The 21,080-nt window shown below is 43.2% G+C and overlaps 1 protein-coding gene across 5 annotated transcripts in view; it reads left to right on the forward strand.

Annotated features, from left to right (window-relative positions):
* The window catches only part of nek10 (NIMA-related kinase 10), a 436,136-nt gene extending 419,093 nt beyond the window's left edge, over positions 1–17,043 (forward strand). For 4 of the 5 annotated variants that reach the window (XM_070880873.1, XM_070880874.1, XM_070880876.1 and 1 more), the window contains 3 exons: positions 452–504; positions 12,080–12,141; positions 15,047–17,043. In XM_070880873.1, coding sequence (XP_070736974.1) covers positions 452–504; positions 12,080–12,141; positions 15,047–15,098 — 167 coding nt within the window. In that variant the 3' untranslated portion in view covers positions 15,099–17,043. Of the gene's footprint in view, positions 1–451; positions 505–12,079; positions 12,142–14,683; positions 14,730–15,046 lie in introns of those variants that run through there. The other variant, XM_070880875.1, reaches the window with a different exon arrangement.
* The last annotated feature ends 4,037 nt before the right edge of the window (positions 17,044–21,080 follow it).

The raw sequence follows: 21,080 nt of genomic DNA on the forward strand, positions 1-21,080 counted from the left end.
CACCGTATATCAAATGCTTTTCAGAATAGATGAATCTAAAACTTCCCACAAGCATTAATATATGAAATAAGAAAGTTTTGTCACAACAGGTAGAGGATTAACATACAACAATAATGCAGAGTCTTTGGGATAGATTTCGACATCATGCCTGGGTAGTAATTTGGCAGAGTGTATTGTCCATCTATTATAGAACCTGCCTGAAATCAATGGAATGAAAATCGAACAGATTCTGTAAAGGGCCGGCAATCTGCTCCACTGGATTACCACCCAGGTGATGAAGACAAAAATAAACAGAGTTTTGTTTAGATGGATATTAATGTTTTAAAGGGAATGCTAAATAGTCATGCAGTAGTGGGCCAGTCGCTTGCACATCTGTTACATCATCCTGTGTATTTATTTTCTGTTCTGTCACTTTTGGTTATTATTGTTATTCCTCCCCACCAAACTCTAGTGAACACCTACAGCTATGAATACGAGGAAGGAATAACGTACGAGCAGATGCAGGTTAGTGTTTCATTATATGCATGTTGAACTATTCGCAAGGCATTCTTGGAAACAACTTGAGAGCAAGAAAGCAGCTCTATAGATGTCTGAAGGCAGAGATCCAACATAAAACTCGCAACGTAAAGAACAGATGGTGGGTGGAAAAAGCACAAGAGATCCAGCAACTAGCCAACAACCACGATGTTCGTGGATTCTTTAGCGCAGTCAAGATCACCTACGGCCCAAGATCCTATCCCACTGAGGGCCAAGAATGGAGAGGTATTCATCGAGGTCAGTGCCCGCTGGAAGAAGCACTTCGAAGATCTCCTTAACCGAGACTCTGTCTTCGACATGAGTGTCCTGGGGCTAGAACCTCCACTTTTTTTGCATGCTTACCACCCATTTTACCACTGTAATTATGTATAACGCCCATATATCACCCATTTTGGCACAAAATGAAAACTGGCGGGCATTTTTCAGAAACTTATCGCTGAGCATTACTTTCCCAATGTGCTTAACGACGAGAAAAAATATTACCGCCCGCCCACTTTTTTGGGGCGGAATCAGCAGAATGGGCGATTTCAACGCCCATAATATCGCCCAGCGTTACTTTCCACGTGGAATTAACGCTGAAATTCAATATTAACGCTGGCCCACTATTTTTTGTTATAACATAGAAACATAGAAACATAGAAAATAGGTGCAGGAGTAGGCCATTCGGCCCTTCGAGTCTGCACCACCATTCAATAAGATCATGGCTGATCATGCAACTTCAGTACCTCATTCCTGCTTTCTCTCCATACCCCTTGATCCCTTTAGCCATAAGGACCACATCTAACTCCCTTTTGAATATATCTAACGAACTGGCCTCAACAACTTTCTGTGGTAGAGAATTCCACAGGTTCACAATTCTCTGAGTGAAGAAGTTTCTCCTCATCTCGGTCCGAAGTGGCTTACCCCTTATCCTTAGACTGTGACCCCTGGGACTTCCCCAACATCGGAAACATTCTTCCTGCATCTAACCTGTCCAATCCCATCAGAATTTTATATGTTTCTATGAGATCCCCTCCCATTCTTCTAAATTCCAGTGAATATAAGTCGAGTCGATCCGGTCTTTCGTCATATGTCAGTCCTGCCATCCCGGGAATCAGTCTGGTGAACCTTCGCTGCACTTCCTCAATAGCAAGAATGTCCAGGATGGCATGTTGCCTCCCTGGTGCAAGGGTCAAGGATGTCTTGGAGCGGGTGCAGGACATTCTGAAAAGGGAGGGTGAACAGCCAGTTGTCGTGATGCATATAGGTACCAACGATATAGGTAAAAAAACGGAATGAGGTCTTACGAGATGAATTTAGGGAGCTAGGAGTTAAATTAAAAAGTAGGACCTCAAAAGTAGTAATCTCAGGATTGCTACCAGTGCCACGTGTTAGTCAGAGTAGGAATCGCAGGATAGCTCAGATGAATACATGGCTTGAGAAATGGTGCAGAAGGGAGGGATTCAAATTCCTGGGACATTGGAACTGGTTCTGGGGGAGGTGGGACCAGTACAAACTGGACGGTCTGCACCTGGGCAGGATCGGAACCAATGTCCTAGGGGGAGTGTTTGCTAGAGCTTTTGGGGAGGAGTTAAACTAATATGGCAGGGGGATGGGAATCTATGCAGGGAGACGGAAGGAAATAGAAGGGGGGCAGAAGCAAAAGATAGAAAGGAGAATAGTAAAAGTGGAGGGCAGAGAAACCCAAGGCAAAAAGCAGAAAGGGCCACATTACAGCAAGATTCAAAAGGGGAAAAGTGTGTTAAAAAGACATGCCTGAAGGCTCTGTGTCTCAATGCGAGGAGTATTCGGAATAAGGTGGATGAATTAACTGCGCAGATAGCAGTTAACGGATACGATGTGATTGGCATCACGGAGACATGGCTCCAGGGTGACCAAGGCTGGGAATTCAACATCCAAGGGTATTCAGCATTTAGGAAGGATAGACAGAAAGGAAAAGGAGGTGGGGTGGCGTTGCTGGTTCAAGAGGAAATCAATACAATTGTAAGGAAGGACATTAGCCTGGATGATGTGGAATCGGTATGGGTGGAGCTGCGGAATTCCAAAGGGCAGAAAATGCTAGTGGGAGTTGTGTATAGACCACCAAATAGTAGTAGTGAGGTTGGGGACAGCATCAAACAAGAAATAAGGAATGTGTGCAATAAAGGTACAGCAGTAATCATGGGTGACTTTAATCTACATATAGATTAGGCTAACCTAATTGGTAGCAATGCAGTGGAGGAGGATTTCCTGGAGTGTATTAGGGATGGTTTTCTAGACCAATGTGTCGAGGAACCAACCAGGGAGATGGTCATCCTAGACTGGGTGATGTGTAATGAGAAGAGACTAATTAGCAATCTTGTTGTGCGAGGCCCTTTGGGGAAAAGTGACCATAATATGGTAGAATTCCTTATTAAAATGGAGAGTGACAAAGTTAATTCGGAAACTAAGGTCCTGAACTTAACGAAAGCTAACTTCGACGGTATGAGGTGTGAATTGGCTAGAATAGACTGGCAGAGGATACTTAAAGGGTTGACAGTGGATAAGCAATGGCAAACATTTGAAGATCACATGGATGAACTTCAGCAATTGTACATCCCTGTCTGGAGTAAAAATAAAACTGGGAAGGTGGCTCAACCATGGCTAACAAGGGAAATTAAGGATAGTGTTAAAACCAAGGAAGAGGCATATAAATTGACTAGAAAAAGCAACAAACCTGAGGACTGGGAGAAATTTAGAATTCAACAGAGGAGGAATAAGGGTTTAATTAAGAAGGGGAAAATAGAGTACGAGAGGAAGCTTGCATGGAACACAAAAACTGACTGCAAAAGCTTCTATAAATATGTGAAGAGAAAAAGATTAGTGAAGACAAACATAGGTCCTTTGCAGTCGGATTCAGGTGAATTTATAATGGGGAACAAAGAAATGGCAGACCAATTGAACCAATACTTCGGTTCTGTCTTCACAAAGGAAAATACAAATAACATTCCGAATGTACTAGGGGACCGAGGGTCTAGTGAGAAGGAGGAACTGAAGAAAATTTTATTAGGGAAATTGATGGGATTGAAAGCCGATAAATCCCCGGGGCCTGATAGTCTCCTTCCCAGAGTACTTAAGGAAGTGGTCCTAGAAATAGTGGATGCATTGGTGAGCATTTTCCAACAGTCTATCGACTCTGGATCAGTTCCTATGGACTGGAGGGTAGCTAATGTAACACCACTTTTTAAAAAAGGAGGGAGAGAGAAAACGGGTAATTATAACCGGTTAGCCTGACACCAGTAGTGGGGAAAATGTTGGAATCAATTATTAAAGATGAAATAGCAGCGCATTTGGAAAGCAGTGACAGGATCAGTCCAAGTCAGCATGGATTTATGAAAGAGAAATCATGCTTGATGAAACTTCTGGAATTTTTTAAGGATGTAACTAGTAGAGTGGACAAGGGAGAACCAATGGATGTGGTGTATTTGGACTTTCAAAAGGCTTTTGACAAGGTCCCGCACAAGAGATTGGTGTACAAAATCAAAGCGCATGGTATTGGGAGTAATGTATTGACATGGATAGAGAACTGGTTGGCAGACAGGAAGCAAGCAGAGAGTCAGGATAAACGGGTCCTTTTCAGAATGACAGGCATTTACCAGTGGGGTGCCACAGGGCTCAGTGCTGGGACCCCAGCTCTTTACAATATACATTAACGATTTGGATGAAGGAATAGAGAGTAATATCTCCAAGTTTGCGGATGACACTAAACTGGGTGGTAGTGTGAGCTGTGAGGAGGACGCTAAGAGGCTGCAGGGTGACTTGGACAGATTAGGTGAGTGGGCAAATACATGGCAGATGCAGTATAATGTGGATAAATGTGAGGTTATCCATTTTGGGGGAAAAAACACAAAGGCAGAATATTATCTGAATGGCGACAGACTAGAAAAAGGGGATGTGCAACGAGACTTGGGTGTCATGGTTCATCAGTCACTGAAAGTTGGCACGCAGGCACAGCAGGCGCTAAAGAAGGCAAATGGTATGTTGGCCTTCACAGCTAGGGGATTTGAATATAGGAGCAGGGAGGTCTTACTGCAGTTGTACAGGGCCTTAGTGAGGCCTAACCTGGAATATTGAGTTCAGTTTTGGTCTCCTAGTCTGAGGAAGGACGTTCTTGCTATTGAGGGAGTGCAGCGAAGGTTCACCAGACTGATTCTCGGGCTGTCATATGAGGAGAGACTGGATCAACTGGGCCTTTATTCACTGGAGTTTAGAAGGATGAGAGGGGATCTCAGAAACGTATAAGATTCTGACGGGACTGGACGCGGGAAGAATGTTCCCGATGTTGGGGAAGTCCAGAACCAGGGGATATTGTCTTAGGATAAGGGGTAGGCCATTTAGGACTGAGATGAGGAGAAACTTCTTCACTCAGAGAGTTGTTAACCTGTGGAATTCTCTGCCGCAGAGAGTTGTTGATGACTAACAGTAGGCCAGCCGGTTGTTGGCGCTTCCACCTCCGGTATGGGCAACGGTAGATGGCTCAATGCATCGCCACAATTCTCAGTGCCAGGACTATGGCAAATGACATTATCATAGGCAGATAGTGTCAATGCCCACCTCTGGATGCGGGACGATGCATTGCTTCAATTCCTTTATCTAAATCGTTAATGTATATTGTAAAGAGCTGGGATCCCAGCACTGAGCCCTGCGGCACTCCACTAGTCACTGCCTGCCATTCTGAAAATGAGCCGTTTATCCCAACTCTCTGCTTCCTGTCTGCCAACCAGTTCTCTATCCACGTCAGTACACGGGCTAGTGCTTCTTTCTCTACCATGCTGTAGGCTCTTTCTGCCTTTGACAAACTTTTTGAAGCGTATGCAACACGTTGTAATTTGCCCGACTCATTAGCTTGTTGGCGCACGCAACCAACTCCATGTGACGAAGCATCATAGGCCAATACTAGATGCTTACATGGATCATAATGTACCAGCAACTTGTTAGAGCAAAGCAGATTAGTAGCTTTCTGAAAAGCTCTATCTTGAGACGCACCCCAAACCCAGTTGTCGCCTTTTCTTAGCAGTATGTGCAGTGGCTTTAATAAGGTGCTCAATCTAGGTAAGAAATTCCCAAAGTAGTTGAGTAGACCAAGGAACGAACGCAGCCCCATCACATTCTGAGGCTTGGGTGCATTTTTGATGGCCTTGGTTTTCAAGTCCGTAGGCCTGATACCGTCAGCAGCAATTTTCCTCCCCAGGAATTCGACTTCCGGTGCCATGAAGACGCACTTCGAGCATTTCAGTCTGAATCCCACTTTGTCCAGACAATGTAGAACCTCTTCCAGGTTGTTCAGATTTCGGCGGAGTCACGACCTGTGACCAGTATGTCATCTTGGAACATGACAGTTCTGGGGACGGACTTCAGTAGACTCTCCGTGGTCCTCTGAAATATGGCTGCAGCCGAGCGAATTCCAAAAGGGCACCTGTTGTAGATAAATAGTCCTTTATGAGTGTTGATGCACGTAAGTTTCTTCAACGTGTCGACCAGCTCCTATGTCATGTAGGCCGACGTCAGATCCAGTTTTGTGAACGACTTCTCCCCGGCTAGCGTTACAAACAGGTCATCAACCTTCGGTAACGGGTATTGATCCTGTTTCGAAACTTGGTTGATCATAACCTTGTAGTCTCCACAAATCCTGACAATGCCATCACTTTTCAACACGGAAACAATGGGGCTGGTCCATTCGTTAAATTCGACCGGTGAAATGATCCCTTCACGCTGGAGTCTGTCCAGTTTGATTTCGACCTTCTCCCTCATCATGTACGGAACTACCTGAGCTTTATGATGGACGGGTCTTGCATCCGCGTCCACATGGATCTACATGTTGGCTCCCGTGAAATTGCCGATACCTGGTTCAAACAGTGAGGGGAACTTGCTCAGCACTTGAGCACATGGAGTACCTTCCTCCGACAACAACGCTTTGATCTCGTTCCAGTTCCATTTGATTTTTTCTAACCAGTTCCTGCCGAACAGCGTTGGACCATTGCATGGAACAATCCGTAACGGTAAATCGTGAACCGCACCATCATACGACACCTTGATTACTGCACTGCCAATCACCGTTATGAGTTCTTTAGTGTACATACGCAACTTGGCATTGACTGGACTCAGCTTAGGGCCTCACAGCCTTAGTATCCCACAGCCTGACGAATGTCCTCTGGCTCATTATTGATTGACTCGCACCCGTGTTCAATTCCATCGATACTGGCACACCATTAAGTTTTACATTAATCATTATTGGTTGGCTCTTTGTTGGGAACGAATACATTCCATAACTTCCTTCTCTGGTATCTTGGATTGCATCCGGATCCGCGCTAGACTGGTCATCATCCTCCACGTGGTGTGTCGCAGTTGCGGACACATGCGCTGGAGATGCCCCACTGTTGAGCAGCCTTTACAAATATACTGTTTAAACTGACACTGATGATGCCGATGATTTCCCCCATAACGCCAACACGGTGATATTGGATTCATTCCCGTTGGCGGACTTTGAGCAGCCACAGGTTTCGCGTATGCAGTCGAGTAGGCCCTGCCATATGCAGCTCTGCCAAATGATGATACTATCTTGTTTATAGTACTTGCCGAGTTCCGATTTTTCAATGATATCTGCTTTAAGCTTTCATCCATCATCATGCATGCCTGGGCAATTGTGATGGCTTTGCTCAAATCCAGCATCTCCGCCGCCAGTAGCTTACACAGGATCACCTCGTGGTTGATGCCGATTACAAAGAAGTCCCACAACATGTCTGCCAATGCAGTTTCGAACTTACACGGTCCAGCTAGATGTCTTAGGTCGGCAATGACTTCCGATACATCCTGGCGCTCAGAATGAACATGCGTATAGAATTGATATCTTGAGATGATGATGCCTTCACCTGGTTTGAGCTGGTCACGTACCAGAGCACACAATGTTTCATCATCCTTGCCCATTGGCGGACCACAAACCGTGAGGAAGACCGCCTGTGCCGAACTGCATCTGCCCCTTTCTCCATTTTGTTGGCCACGAAGTACTGGTTCAAGCGGGCTACAAAGTCTGCCCAATCTTCTCCCTCCACGAATCACTCCAGAATTCCAATTGTGCTCATTTTTGCATGCAAAGGTTCTTGTTACCTCGTCGCCAAATGTTGTGTATGCAATAACTCAATAGACTGAATACTGTAAACTCTGAACAGGTACAAACCTGGCTCTACTTTATTAGGACCCAAAGTGATTACATTACAAGATGGCTATCTTTTTATACCTGGGCCACACACACGTGCGCACAGCCCAATGACCTCCGACAATGATGCCACCTGGTAGCTAGTAAACCCAAGCATACATACATGACAATACTAATATGAGTTCTCAGGTGATTGATGAGTCCAATGTGGGTCCTACAGTCTCTGTCACAGGTGGAGCAGATGATGGTTGGAGGGACGGGCCAGTGGGGTGCTTGGGTTGTCATGCGCTCCTTCCGCTTGCTCCTGGCAAAGAGACTCAAGGTGTTCGGCACCTTCCCGTATGCTTCTCCTCCATTTTGAGCGGTCTTGGGCCAGAGATTCCCAGGTGTCGGTGGGGATGTTGCACTTTTCCAAGGAGGTTTTGAGGGTGTCCTTGAAGCATTTCCTCTGCCCAGCTGGGGCTCGCTTGCCATGTCGGAGCTCTGAGTACAGCGCTTGTTTTGGGAGTCTAGTATCGGGCATGCGGACGATGTGGCTCATCCATGGAGAAGGCTTCGATACTGGGGATGTTGGCCTGAGCAAGAACACTGACGTTGGTGCGCCAATCCTGCCAATGGATTTGCAGGATCATGTGGAGACAACGTTAGTGGTACTTCTCTAGGGCTTTGAGGTGCCTGCTGTACATAGTCCATGTCTCTGAAGCATATCGGAGGGCAGGTATCACTATTGCTCTGTAGACCAAGAGCTTGGTGTCAGGTTTGAGGTCCTGGTCTTCAAACACCCTCTTCCGAAGGGGACCGAAGGCTGCACTGGCACACTAATTCAATGGCAAAGGATACGACGACCTTGGATCTGGAATGGAGGCAAAAGAGGTTGAGCAGTTTCCTGTTTGTTCTGTAGATTAGCTCCACTCCAGCGGAGAGCTTATGAGGGCGAGATGGAGCATTGCAGCAAGGAAGATTGAGAAGAGCATTGGTGCGATGACACAGCCTTGCTTGACCCCGGTCTGCACGTGTATTGGGTCTGTGGTGGATGCATTGGTCAGGATCACGGCTTGCATGTCATCATGAAGCAGGCGGAGGATCGTTACGAACTTTTGAGGGCAGCCGAATTTGAGGAGGACACTCCATAAACCCTCCTGGTTGACAGTGTGAAAGGCCTTTGTGAGGTCAAAGGCCATGTACAGAGGCTGGTGCTGCTCCTTTAACAACGGCATGGCGACACTCGATTTCCGCGATTCAGGAGGTCAAGGGTCATCATGACATGCACAGAAGAGGAGACAGAGAGGGGGGGAGCTGAGAGGGACTGAAAGCGTGTGTGGCTGTGGTGTGTGCTTGTTTGGCTGTTGTGAGAGGAACAACGGAGATTCACCAGCAGCAAAAAGCCTACGAAGCACCAAGAACATAGTTGACACCGGGTTTTTGTCCAACAAATAAGATATAACATGGAAGGGATGGAGGAGACCCTGGAGCTGGTAGCCGGGAACACTGGTGGCAGAGGGTTCCCAGTGGTCCCAGAGCGTCGCACTGCACTCAAAGGTGATGCACCGCCATTGCCAACCACACGAGAGCCAGGAGCAACATCTTGCTAATGGCTCGGAGCATATTCCCACCTCGGGACCGTGCTCTCCCGTATCCATGAAAGCAGCGCTTCGGCCGTCACCTCCCCCCACCCCCACCCCCCCACCCCCTCGCAATGAAGCATCCTGAGGACCTCCTCGGCCAAGCGGCTTGGAGTCAGGATGGGAAAGGGTAGAGGTGCGGCGGTGGGGGGGAAGGAAGGGTTGGTTTGTACAGAAATACTGATGATTTCAGACTAATGTTCGGTTTAAATGTTTTTTATTTAACAAAACCTTGTAGTGCATTGGCTCAGATAGCCGCATCATTACACGCTGGTGATTCCTTAACATCAAAGGGTATAATCACACGTAACTTCAATCAACGTAAACTTTAACTGCCATCAAGGTGATGCCCACTATTGATGTATGACATGACCTGCTCACCCAGCAGTGTGTCAGCCTTGTAAATAACACTAACGTTCTTTCAGGCAAACCGATCATTGAAAGAAAGAAGCACTAGCCCGTGTACTGACGTGGATAGAGAACTGGTTGGCAGACAGGAAGCAGAGAGTTGGGATAAACGGCTCATTTTCAGAATGGCAGGCAGTGACTAGTGGAGTGCCGCAGGGCTCAGTGCTGGGATCCCAGCTCTTTACAATATACATTAACGATTTAGATAAAGGAATTGAAGCAATGCATCGTCCCGCATCCAGAGGTGGGCATTGACACTATCTGCCTATGATAATGTCATTTGCCATAGTCCTGGCACTGAGAATTGTGGCGATGCATTGAGCCGTCTACCGTTGCCCACACCGGAGGTGGAAGTGCCACAACCGGCTGGCCTACTGTTAGTCATGGATGCTTTTGAAAGTGAAGAAACCCCTGTCACGGCCCAACAAGTTAAGACCTAGATCAGCCAGGACCCGATATTATCGGCTGTGAAACATTGTATCCTTAGTGGTGATTGGTCTGCCATACCCAAGAAAATGTGTGAGGAGACCAAACCTTACATCTGTCACAAAGACGAACTATCCATTCAATCAGATTGTATACTGTAGGGTAATCGTGTTGTTATGCCCAAGAAAGGCAGAGAGAAATTTGTGCATGATCTACATAGCACTCATCCCGGTATTGGCATTATGAAGGCCATTGCCAGGTCTCATGTATGGTGGTCTGGAATTGGCTCTTATCTGGAATCATGTGTGCACCAGTGCAACATTTGCATGCAGCTAAGTAAAGCACCAGCGGAATTGCTGCTGAGTCTGTGGTCGTGGGCTTCTAAACCATGGTCAAGGATCTTCATCGACTTTGCAAGTCCATTCCTGGGAAAGATGTTCTTGGTTGTGGTGGATGCTTATTCCAAGTGGATAAGAGTGTACAATCATGTCATCCAGCACATCCATAGCTACCATTAAGAGCCTTCGTGTAATGTTTGCTACGCATGGTCTGCCTGACATCGTTGTAAGCGACAACGGATCTTGCTTCACCAGTATGGAGTTTCAAGAGTTCATGAAACTCAATGGTATCAAACATGTGAGGTCAGCACCATTCAAACCCTCAAACCCGCATCCAATGGACAAGCAGAACGTGCGGTTCATACCATCAAGCAGAGTATGAAATGTGTAACTCAAGGTTCACTGCAAACTCGCTTGTCACGCATATTGCTTAGTTACAGGACAAGACCCCATATGCTTACCGGGGTCTCCCCTGTTAAACTATTGATGAAGAGAGTTCTCAAGACCAGGCTCTCTCTTGTCCACCCTGACTTGAATAATCGTGTCGAATACAGACGTCAAAGTCAGCAAGGGTATCATGATCGCGCTACTGTGTCACGCGACATTTCTATCAATGATCCTGTTTATGTACTGAATTATGGTCAAGGTCTCAAATGGATCGTTGGTACTGTTACGGCCAAGGAGGGTAACAGAGTGTTTATCGTTAAGCTCAAGAATGGGTAGACATGCAGGAAACATGTCGATCAGATAAAGCTGCGGCACACGGATGAACTGGAACAGTCTGAGGAAGACACAATCAGTGACCCTCAGTCATCAGAGGACTCCGCTGTCATCAATGAATATGGACTTTCAATCACTGACATGGTCAATGAATCTGGATTTTCAATCCCTGACGTGGTCATTGTCACTCCCTTCAGATCGGCTACCCAACCCCACGTCATAACAGACTCAGAACGCTCGCCCAAGGCTGGAGTTGAACTGAGATGCTCAACTCTGGAGCGGAAAGCCCCGGACCATCTCAATTTGTAAAAACACCGTTACTAATATCTTAAAGGGGGATATTGTCATGTGTGTAAGGTTGGGTTTACTAGCCACCAGGTGGCGCCACTGTCAGAGGTCATTGGGCTGTGCGCACGTGTGTGCGGCCCAGGTATAAAAGGCCAGCCATCTTGTAATGTAATCACTTTGGGCCCTAATAAAGTAGAGCCAGATTTGTACCTGTTCGGAGTTTACAGTATTCAGTCATTTAAAGTTATTGCATACACAAGTGTGGAGCAATCACCCTCACCTCCGAGGGACTGCCTAAGAAGAGAGAAATTGAACTATACTTATCTGTCTTTAACAATAGTTAAACTTTTAGCTAATTTGAAAAATATAGTCACACCGCATTTTATTTGTTTTGTTTCAAATGATGTATCAATTTTGTCTAATTCTCCTAGTTCTACAATTATCAGTACAAATTTGAATAAAAAATATTTTTACAATTTAATTAAAAAACTATTCATACATTATTGAAAGACAAGGAGTTAAAAATACCATTTGTTTGTTTACACTTATTCTGTTTGTTTCATGTATAGACCATGATTGAGGAAGTTCTAATTGAAAATGGTTATTACGATATCCTGAACACAGTAAACAGGTGAGTTTATGCACAAAGGAGATGAATTTTAACCCCCAAAAATGATTGGCTTTGGGTCGGGTGGGTGGTAAAAAAATCTCAAATCCAAACCCAACCCACCTCAAACCCGCGACGTCTGGTTTTAACAGAGGTGGGACGGTTAGCAGGCGAACAATTCATTCCAAGAAGGTGGGTTGCCCATGTTACTGAGGCTGAGTGCCTCAGATTTTATCTTTGATTCAGGCACCCAGCAACCACAGGGAAGCGAGGGCTGCTGCATGACAGAGGTAAGTGCTTTTCCAGAACTGCTTGCAGGCCAGAAGGAGCAGAGGTCCTTCCCCCACGGCTCCCTATGCAAACCTATTAACCTCCCCAGTGATTGGATCACCCACCCACTACCCCTCCACCACCCCCACGAATAATGATTCCCTGCAATCACCGACTCCACCCCCACCCCCACCACGCCACGATCACCGACTCCCCCTCCCCCCGTGGTCACCGATGACCCCCCCCGCCGCAATCACCAACTAGCCCCCCACCCCCGCGATCAGCAACTTCCCCCTCTGCGATCACCAACTCGCCCTGCAATCACCAACTCCCCCTGTCCCTCCATCTCTTCCCCTGATCTCTCTCTGACCCACTGATCACCTCCTCCATCCCCAAATCTCCAAACCACGCTGTACCCACCCACCCCTTCCACAATCTCTACCATGTGACTCCCCCCGTGATCACCAACTCCCCTGCAATCACCAATTTTCTGCCCCACTATCACCGACTCATATCCCTGCGATTGCAGAGGGGCAAGTTGTCAATCAGCGATTCCCTCTGTGATCAACTACTCCCCCAAGGAATTGAAAGTTGGAATGATTCGATTATTTCTGATCATTAGATTATTTCTGATGAGTCAGATAGTCTTGTTACAAGTAGAGTACCAGTAGAAAATCCTACATCAGATGTGCTAGAAACAAGTCCACAAGAAAGTCAGAATTTAAGTCTGAGTCCGAGTCAGGTAGACAAACAGTTTGAAGTTGTAGAGAATTAAAATGTAGATCAGGAGTATCCCTTGGAGAAAAAGTCTCCTCAGGCTCAGCCTAGAATAAGTAAGTTTGACACCATGTTTGGAAAGTTCTGTTCGAGAGCGAAGGTATCCTCTTCGAGACAGAAAACATAGAAACATAGAAAATAGGTGCAGGAGTAGTCCATTGGCCCTTCGAGCCTGCACCACCATTCAATAAGATCATGGCTGATCATTCCCTCAGTACCCCTTTCCTGCTTTCTCTCCATACCCCTTGATCCCCTTAGCCATAAGGGCCATATCTAACTGCCTCTTGAATATATCCAATGAACTGGCATCAACAACTCTCTGCAGCAGGGAATTCCACAGGTTAACAACTCTCTGAGTTAAGAAGTTTCTCCCCATCTCAGTCCTATATGGCTTACCCCTTATCCTAAGACTATGTCCCCTGGTTCTGGACTTCCCCAACATCGGGAACATTCTTCCCGCATCTAACCTGTCCAGTCCCGTCAGAATCTTATACGTTTCTATGAGATCTCCTCTCATCCTTCTAAACTCCAGTGAATAAAGGCCCAGTTGATCCAGTCTCTTCTCATAGGACAGTCCAGCCATCCCAGGAATCAGTCTGGTGAACCTTCGCTGCACTCCCTCAATAGTAAGAACGTCCTTCCTCAGATTAGGAGACCAAAACTAACACAATATTCCAGGTGAGGCCTCACTAAGGCCCTGTACAACTGCAGTAAGACCTACCTGCTCCTGTACTCAAATCCCCTATTCCTTCAAAGACTTGAGTTTGTTTTCCCACTGATATTTATTGGCCAACCTGTGGAGAAATAAATTAGACTATCTTCTTTAGACACATCCGTAGATGGTTTACCAAAGTCATTAAAATGTTATACAGGTACATTCGTAGACTGTTGTTGATGAAGTATTGCAGGCTGTATAACTGTTTTTACAAGTGGTTAAGTTTGATTTGTAAATATGGTAAAATAAGTCCATATGTTTTGTTGTGTTTAACCATGCAAGTTATGTATAATTGTTTTGTTATGATTACTTCTTCATTAAGGAGGGAGAGTTGCAATGTAGCTCCACCAGGTGGCCTACTGCTCCACCTAGTAGACTACTGTGGTAATGCAACTGCTGATGTAAATACATGATGACAAGTTCCTGATTGAAGCCATCTTGAGTGTGTGTTCATTAGTGATATCATAAGAATATATCACACTTAATTCCCTTAGTTCCCAAAAATATATCGACCTCTGTCTTGAATATACTCAACGACTGAGCATCCACAGCTCTCTGGGGTAGAGAATTCCAAAGATTCACAACCCTTTGAGTGAAGAAAGTTTTCCTCATCTCAGTCTTAAATGGCCAACCCCTTATCCTGAGACTGTGACCCCGTGTTCTAGATTCCCCAGCCAGGGGAAAAATTTGCTCAGCATTAATCTTGTAAAACCCTTAAGAATTTTATATGTTTGAATTGGATCATGTCTCATTTTTCTAAACTCGAGGGAATATAGGCTTAGTCTACTCAATCTTTTCTCATAGGGCAATCCCTTCATCCCAGGAACCAGTCTAGTGAACCTTTATTGCATGACTCTAAGGCAATTCAGAGGTATGGATTTAAACCTAAGGAGAGTATAATATCCATTAGCCTATCTTTTCTCTTTCAGACATTGACAGACCTGTTGTGTATTTCTAGTATTTTCTATTTTTGTTAAATAAATAGAAATATTTATTTGTCTTCAGCTGTTTCAAAGAAATGTCTTCAACCGTTTGAGAATTGTTTGTACAATCTTAAGTAGAAATAACGCCTGGTTTCCTCTTATAACAAATATTACAGATAATAATCCCATTTTCCTTTCTGCTAAACGCACAATACAGTGATTCTCTCAATTTTTTCTGTTTAAGGAATCACACATACCCATGGGCAATCAAGAACCACTTGGCTGCAAGGCGCTAGTCTTCCTTTCAGGGTTTCATAAGAACTCATCTAGAAATGCACAACAGAACTGCCTTCACACAGGATTATAGGAAGGGATTATTGGATACACATTTATTGCTTGAAATGTACATTCAACTATATATATAACATGGAGTGAAAACAGAAACTGTATTCACAAATACTATGCAGTGTATAGCACAAATATTTCCTATCCAATGTATTCTTTATAGGATGAACTGAATTGCTTCAAAGGGATATCTGCATTTATTGCTTAAAATGCAAAAGAATTTGATTCATTTATTATTGTGTTACTTACATGGAGTTCTTGTTTATTCAACATGGTAAAGTTTTAAAATTGATATGCAACAAAATATTGTGGATGTGGATTCAGACTAGCACTGATATCACAGCTAAATAACAATGTTTTCTCGTGGTATAGAGAATGCATTTTTATAGATTATCAGGTTGTCTGTAAATGAGACAACCTGATAAACTATGAGGAACCATTTTAAGGGACTGATTATCATCATGTTTAGTAATGGGCAACATCTGGTAAATTTTCAGTTTAATATGTCTATTGTTGGCATAATTGTTTTTTATGTTTGAATGTAAAATTGTTAAGAAGTGAGACTATTTATGCAGAAAGATGACACAAGGCAATGGATTCAGATGTGTTATGCTGATTTGAAACCACCAATAAACCAGTCAATGTTTCATTTACACCTATATATGCAAGTAATTGACTGATTTTCAATCACACCTTCAAAGTTTTGAAGATAATTACTTTTTGATGAAGGAACTAGTTTCAACGCAGTAGCAGTTTCCCTTCCAAACAACAAGACCCAGCGCAAGAGCTTGTTTCATAAGGGAATCTCAGCCGTATTAAAGTATTCTCCAAGGAAGAGTGAAAGGATAGTTATGAACCTATTGGAAAACAGATTTCTCCACAATAAGATTAGATAATCAATGTAAGAGACCAACATTGGCTGATCAGATAGTGTAACCCTATTATACTGATTCTAATTCAACTAGGAGAAAAAAGAAAACCAGCTACAGAAAATTCCAACTGAAAATGAAAAATATTGATATTTTTCAATTTATACTATTTATTACCTGCTTTATTAGTACGTTATCCAGACTGATTTATTTGTGTTATCAAAATCTTATACCACTGCTGCCTGATGTGTATCTGCATATATAATGAATGGTTTCCGTGTACAGAAGCATCAACCATTTTGTCATATAGTTTATCTAAAAATGTCAGTATATTAAGCAAACTGAAGTAGAAGGCAACATATTTTGGAGGAAAGGGGTTACTTTCATAATTTTTCTGGCATGTTATACTATATTACTCAATATAATGTAGCTGCAAATGTTGATTGAAATGCAACACCAGCACTGGCTGTGGCTATACCTGCATCCCTAAAGAAAGTAGGTATAGGTAGTGTCTCACTTTCCTCATTTTACTGCAACTAATGCAATTCAAACACAAAAGTGGAACTCCTCAGTATCAAAATACATTGCTGCTTCGTAATAAAGCTAAATGGATTGAGCTCACATTATACGATGCACTAATGTTACTGAATGTTCATTAGCTGCTCATATGTGACTTACTTTCTGATTAAGCTGTACCTCATTGTGAAAGTACCAGTATTACTAGCGTACAAAAGACTCATAGCTTCTTAGACCTATGATCTCTGTAACTTCGTCATCATTTACAGTTTTCACGAATTCTTCAAATCCTCCTGGGATTTGATAGTCCACATAGAAAATTGTGACTCGCACACACAATTTTTAAGCAACAAAAAGAGTTGGAAAAGTGTCACCCATTTATAACTTTTTGATTGTTAATGTAACGATAATGGTATGGTACTGCATTTAACTAGATCTTTAAGGAAATAGTTTTTTATGTAAACACACAATTTATATATTACTTGCCTGTGCTGTGCAAATTGAGTGAATAAGTGTATTTAAAAATAAGTTTCTGTTCATGTTTGCAACTTGGACAGCAATATGTTAAGAGACATTTACAAAAGTTGGTATGTTCTATTTTTGTTATACTTAAAAATTCTCTATATTATACTGAATGGTTAAAAATAAAATCTATAATGAACATCTTCTGTTTAGTATAATATTCATTTTTAATTAACAGAGGAATTAAAGCTAATAGGCATCAGTGGGTCAACTCACCATTTAAATTGTAAAATATCAAATCAAGAAACATAGAAACATAGAAAATTATGACACCGAAGGAGGCCATTCAGCCCATCGTGTCTGTGCCGGCCGAAAAAAAGTTACCCAGCCTAATCCCACCTTTCAGCACTAGGTCTGTAGCCCTGTAGATTACGGCTCTTTAAGTGCACATCCATGTACCTTTTAAATGTGATGAGGGTTTCTTCCTCTACCACCCTTGCAGGCAGTGAGTTGCAGACAACCACCACCCCCTGGGTGAAGAAATGTTTTCTCATCTCCCCTCTAATCCTTCCACCAACTACTTTAAATCTATGCTCCCTGGTTATTGACCCCTCTGCTAAAGGAAATAGGTCTTTCCTATCCACTCTATCTAGACCCCTCATAATTTTATACACCTTAATTAAATCTCCCCTCAGCCTCCTCTGTTCCAAGGAAAACAACCCCAGCTTATCCAATCTTTCCTCATAGCTAAAGTTTTCCATTCCTGCCAACATCCTCGTAAATCTCCTCTGCATCTTTTCAAGTGCAATCACATCCTTCTTATAATGTGGTGACCAGGACTGCACGCAGTACTCAAGCTGTGGCCTAACTAGTGTTGCATAAAATTCTAGCATAACTCCCCCGCCCTCCACACACAGATCACCATTTTGGTCCCTAATAGACCCTACTCTTTCCTTAGTTGTCCTCTTGCTCTTTATGTAATTGTAAAACATCTTTGTGGTTTTCTTTGATTCTACTTGCCAGTATTTTTTCATGCCCTCATTTTGCTTTCCTAATTTCCTTCTTAATTTCATCCATGCACTTTCTATACTCTTTTAGGCTTTCTGCAGTAATCTATGCCTCAGCTAATAAAGGAAAGCATTCTGTATGCCTTTTTAACTACCTTAGCGACATGTCCTGCTACCTTTAAGGATCTGTGGACATATACTCCAAGGTCCCCCTGTTCCTTCACACCTCTTCGTATTCTCCCATTTATTGTGCATTACCTTGCCTTGTTGCCCCTCCCCAAATGCATTACCTCACACTTTTCTGGATTGAATTCCATTTGCCACTTTTCTGCCCAATTGACCAGTTCATCGATATCTTCCTGCAATCTAGAGCGTTCCTCCTCACTGTCAACCACATGGCCATTTTTTGTATCATTTGCAAATGTTTTTATCATACCCCCTACATTTAAGTCTAAATCATTAATATATACTACAAAAAGTAAAGTACTGAGCCCTGTGGAACCCCACTGGAAACCGCCTTGCAGTCACAAAAACTCCCTCAACCATTACCCTTTGCTTCCTGCCACTGAGCCAATTTTGGATCCAATTTGCCACTCTCCCTTGGATCCTATGGGCTTTTACTTTTTTGATCAGCCTAACATGTGACAAAAGCCTTGCTAAAATCCACGTAAACGACACCAAATGTACTGCCCTCATTGACCTTCCATGTTACCTTCTTTTAGTAGCCTTGGATATATTTCATTCGGTCCTGGCGATTTATTTACTTTCAAGAATGCTAAACCCCTTAATACTTCCTCTCTTACTGTGTTTATCCCATCCAATATTTCACTCTCTTCCTCCTGAACTTCAACGCCGGCATCGTCCCCCTCTTTTGTGAAGACAGATGCAAAATATTCATTAAGTACCTTACCCATATCCCCCGCCCTCCACACACAGATCACCATTTTGGTCCCTAATAGACCCTACTCTTTCCTTAGTTGTCCTCTTGCTCTTTATGTAATTGTAAAACATCTTTGGGGTTTTCTTTGATTCTACTTGCCAGTATTTTTTCATGCCCTCATTTTGCTTTCCTAATTTCCTTCTTAATTTCATCCATGCACTTTCTATACTCTTTTAGGCTTTCTGCAGTATTGAGCTCAAGATATCTGATAAGAGTTCTGTGATTTATATTAACCAGCACAACTTTGCTCCTGTGCCTGTTTATGCAGAAGGACATATGACATAAAACAGCTTTCAAAGAAATAACAATTCTTTTTTTCAAAAACAAAACTGCATTTTCAATACTTTAGAATGGCAGCTGGTGCAATCTTGGCTGTAGGCACATGGTTGCTTGTTTTTGATCAGAAATCAATTAATTTGAAGTGCTTTCAATCAGGTGAATTGAATGTGTTTAATTTGTGTTGAATGGGAAAACCCAGCCAATAGTTATTTATGGTCTTCATCAATACCCAATGTGGTCATCTATGTGTCAAGAGCCTGGCTTTTCAGATCAGGAACACCCACTTTACCAATGTAAAGTTGAGAGCCTGGATAGGAAAATGTCTGGAGTTGCATTCAGATAGAGCTCTGCTCACTTTAGTGCCTGCCCAATTTTCCACCATCATTTCTAATGATCAGGGTAAGCACTTAACTATTTTTGAAAATCAGTCAATAATAATGTAGTGACATCATATGATCCTCCTTATCCTGAAGCTAGAGTTGAATTGTCAGAAGGACCCAGTGAAGAAAAAATGTCCATTACCAGTAACCCCTTAAAATTCAGAAATTATTGGACACTACATAGTCTAAGTAGCAAAAACTCACAATGTAATACAAGCAAAATGTCTCCCAAAATTTCCAGCATTTTGCCTGAAAGCAGGGTAGAGGTAATAAATGGTATTGGGGTCTTAACTGTACTATTTGCTTATATTAATAAGGCACCCCGCCTACTTCCAACAGGAACTATTGCTGGCTAAATTGAGATCGGTTCAAAAACCAGAACGGTTGGATCTCCAACGACAAATCAGCATGCCAATCTTCATGCAGTTTTGGTCCTAGTACCATAAATGAAACAGTACTGAGATGAAAATCGCTACCCTGAGAATTATTTTAGTAGGGGCACAGCCTGAAAAAGTTTGAGAACCACCGAATATGACATCTTTGGTCAAATTTTTGTAAAGGACAATTGGTTTTTACAAGATTTGAGCAAAGGGATGTATGTGAGGAATGGTAGAGCATTGGTGTGGACAGGCCTCTGGTGTCGCTACCATAATTTTCTCAATGGTTGCCTTGTTGCAGACATAGATTTTCCCAACCAATTAGTGTGGCTGTGTTATAACTAATTGTTCTATGAAAATCATTATTAATTACCCTTATTTTCTATATAATCCTTTACCTATGTAGTTATTTTATATCCCATACCAATTTTAAAGCTGAAGGTTCACAGCAGGGTTGTATGCACCAATTGGAGGGTAGATAACTCCCAGAATCCATGGCTGCTCCAATCACGTAGGTGAAAACATCTGAATTTGGGAAACCAACCGTGCTAAATAACCCCAACAATATCTCTTGAAACTAAGATGTTCACTGAACAACAGCCCAATTCATTCATCAACATTGTTTTTGAAGACATATGTCATATAACACTACTATTTATCATCATGCTTTCCTTGGATGCTTTCCATGACCAATCATAGTGCTTCTTACAGGTGCAACCTGTGAGCCAGTGCCACATGAAATAGTTGACTGCACACATAGATCAGGAGGCTCTTGGGACTGAGGTGAGTATCATCTCATGACAGCTGTCCAGGAAAGGGCCTGCTGTGGGCTGCATCCTTTGCCGTAGCCGAGGCAGTGTATCTCCAATGTTCTATTTGATTAGCTCTTTGAGTGATTTGGTGGGAGGGCTGGCATGCACTGCTATTTTGGAAGAAAATGGCATAATTTCAGGGAACTCCTGTAATTTCAGGGAACTCCTGTCCTGCCAGTGGTATTCGGCCCAGAATCAGGATAGCCAAAGACTCTCTCATTATGATTGTCAGTACTTCACAAATCTCTTCCCTAATCTCAGCAATAAATACTATCTATCCCTGAGGATTTA

The sequence above is a fragment of the Pristiophorus japonicus genome, chromosome 5, assembly GCF_044704955.1.
Source record: "Pristiophorus japonicus isolate sPriJap1 chromosome 5, sPriJap1.hap1, whole genome shotgun sequence".
In the NCBI taxonomy this organism is placed as follows: Eukaryota; Metazoa; Chordata; class Chondrichthyes; family Pristiophoridae; genus Pristiophorus; species Pristiophorus japonicus.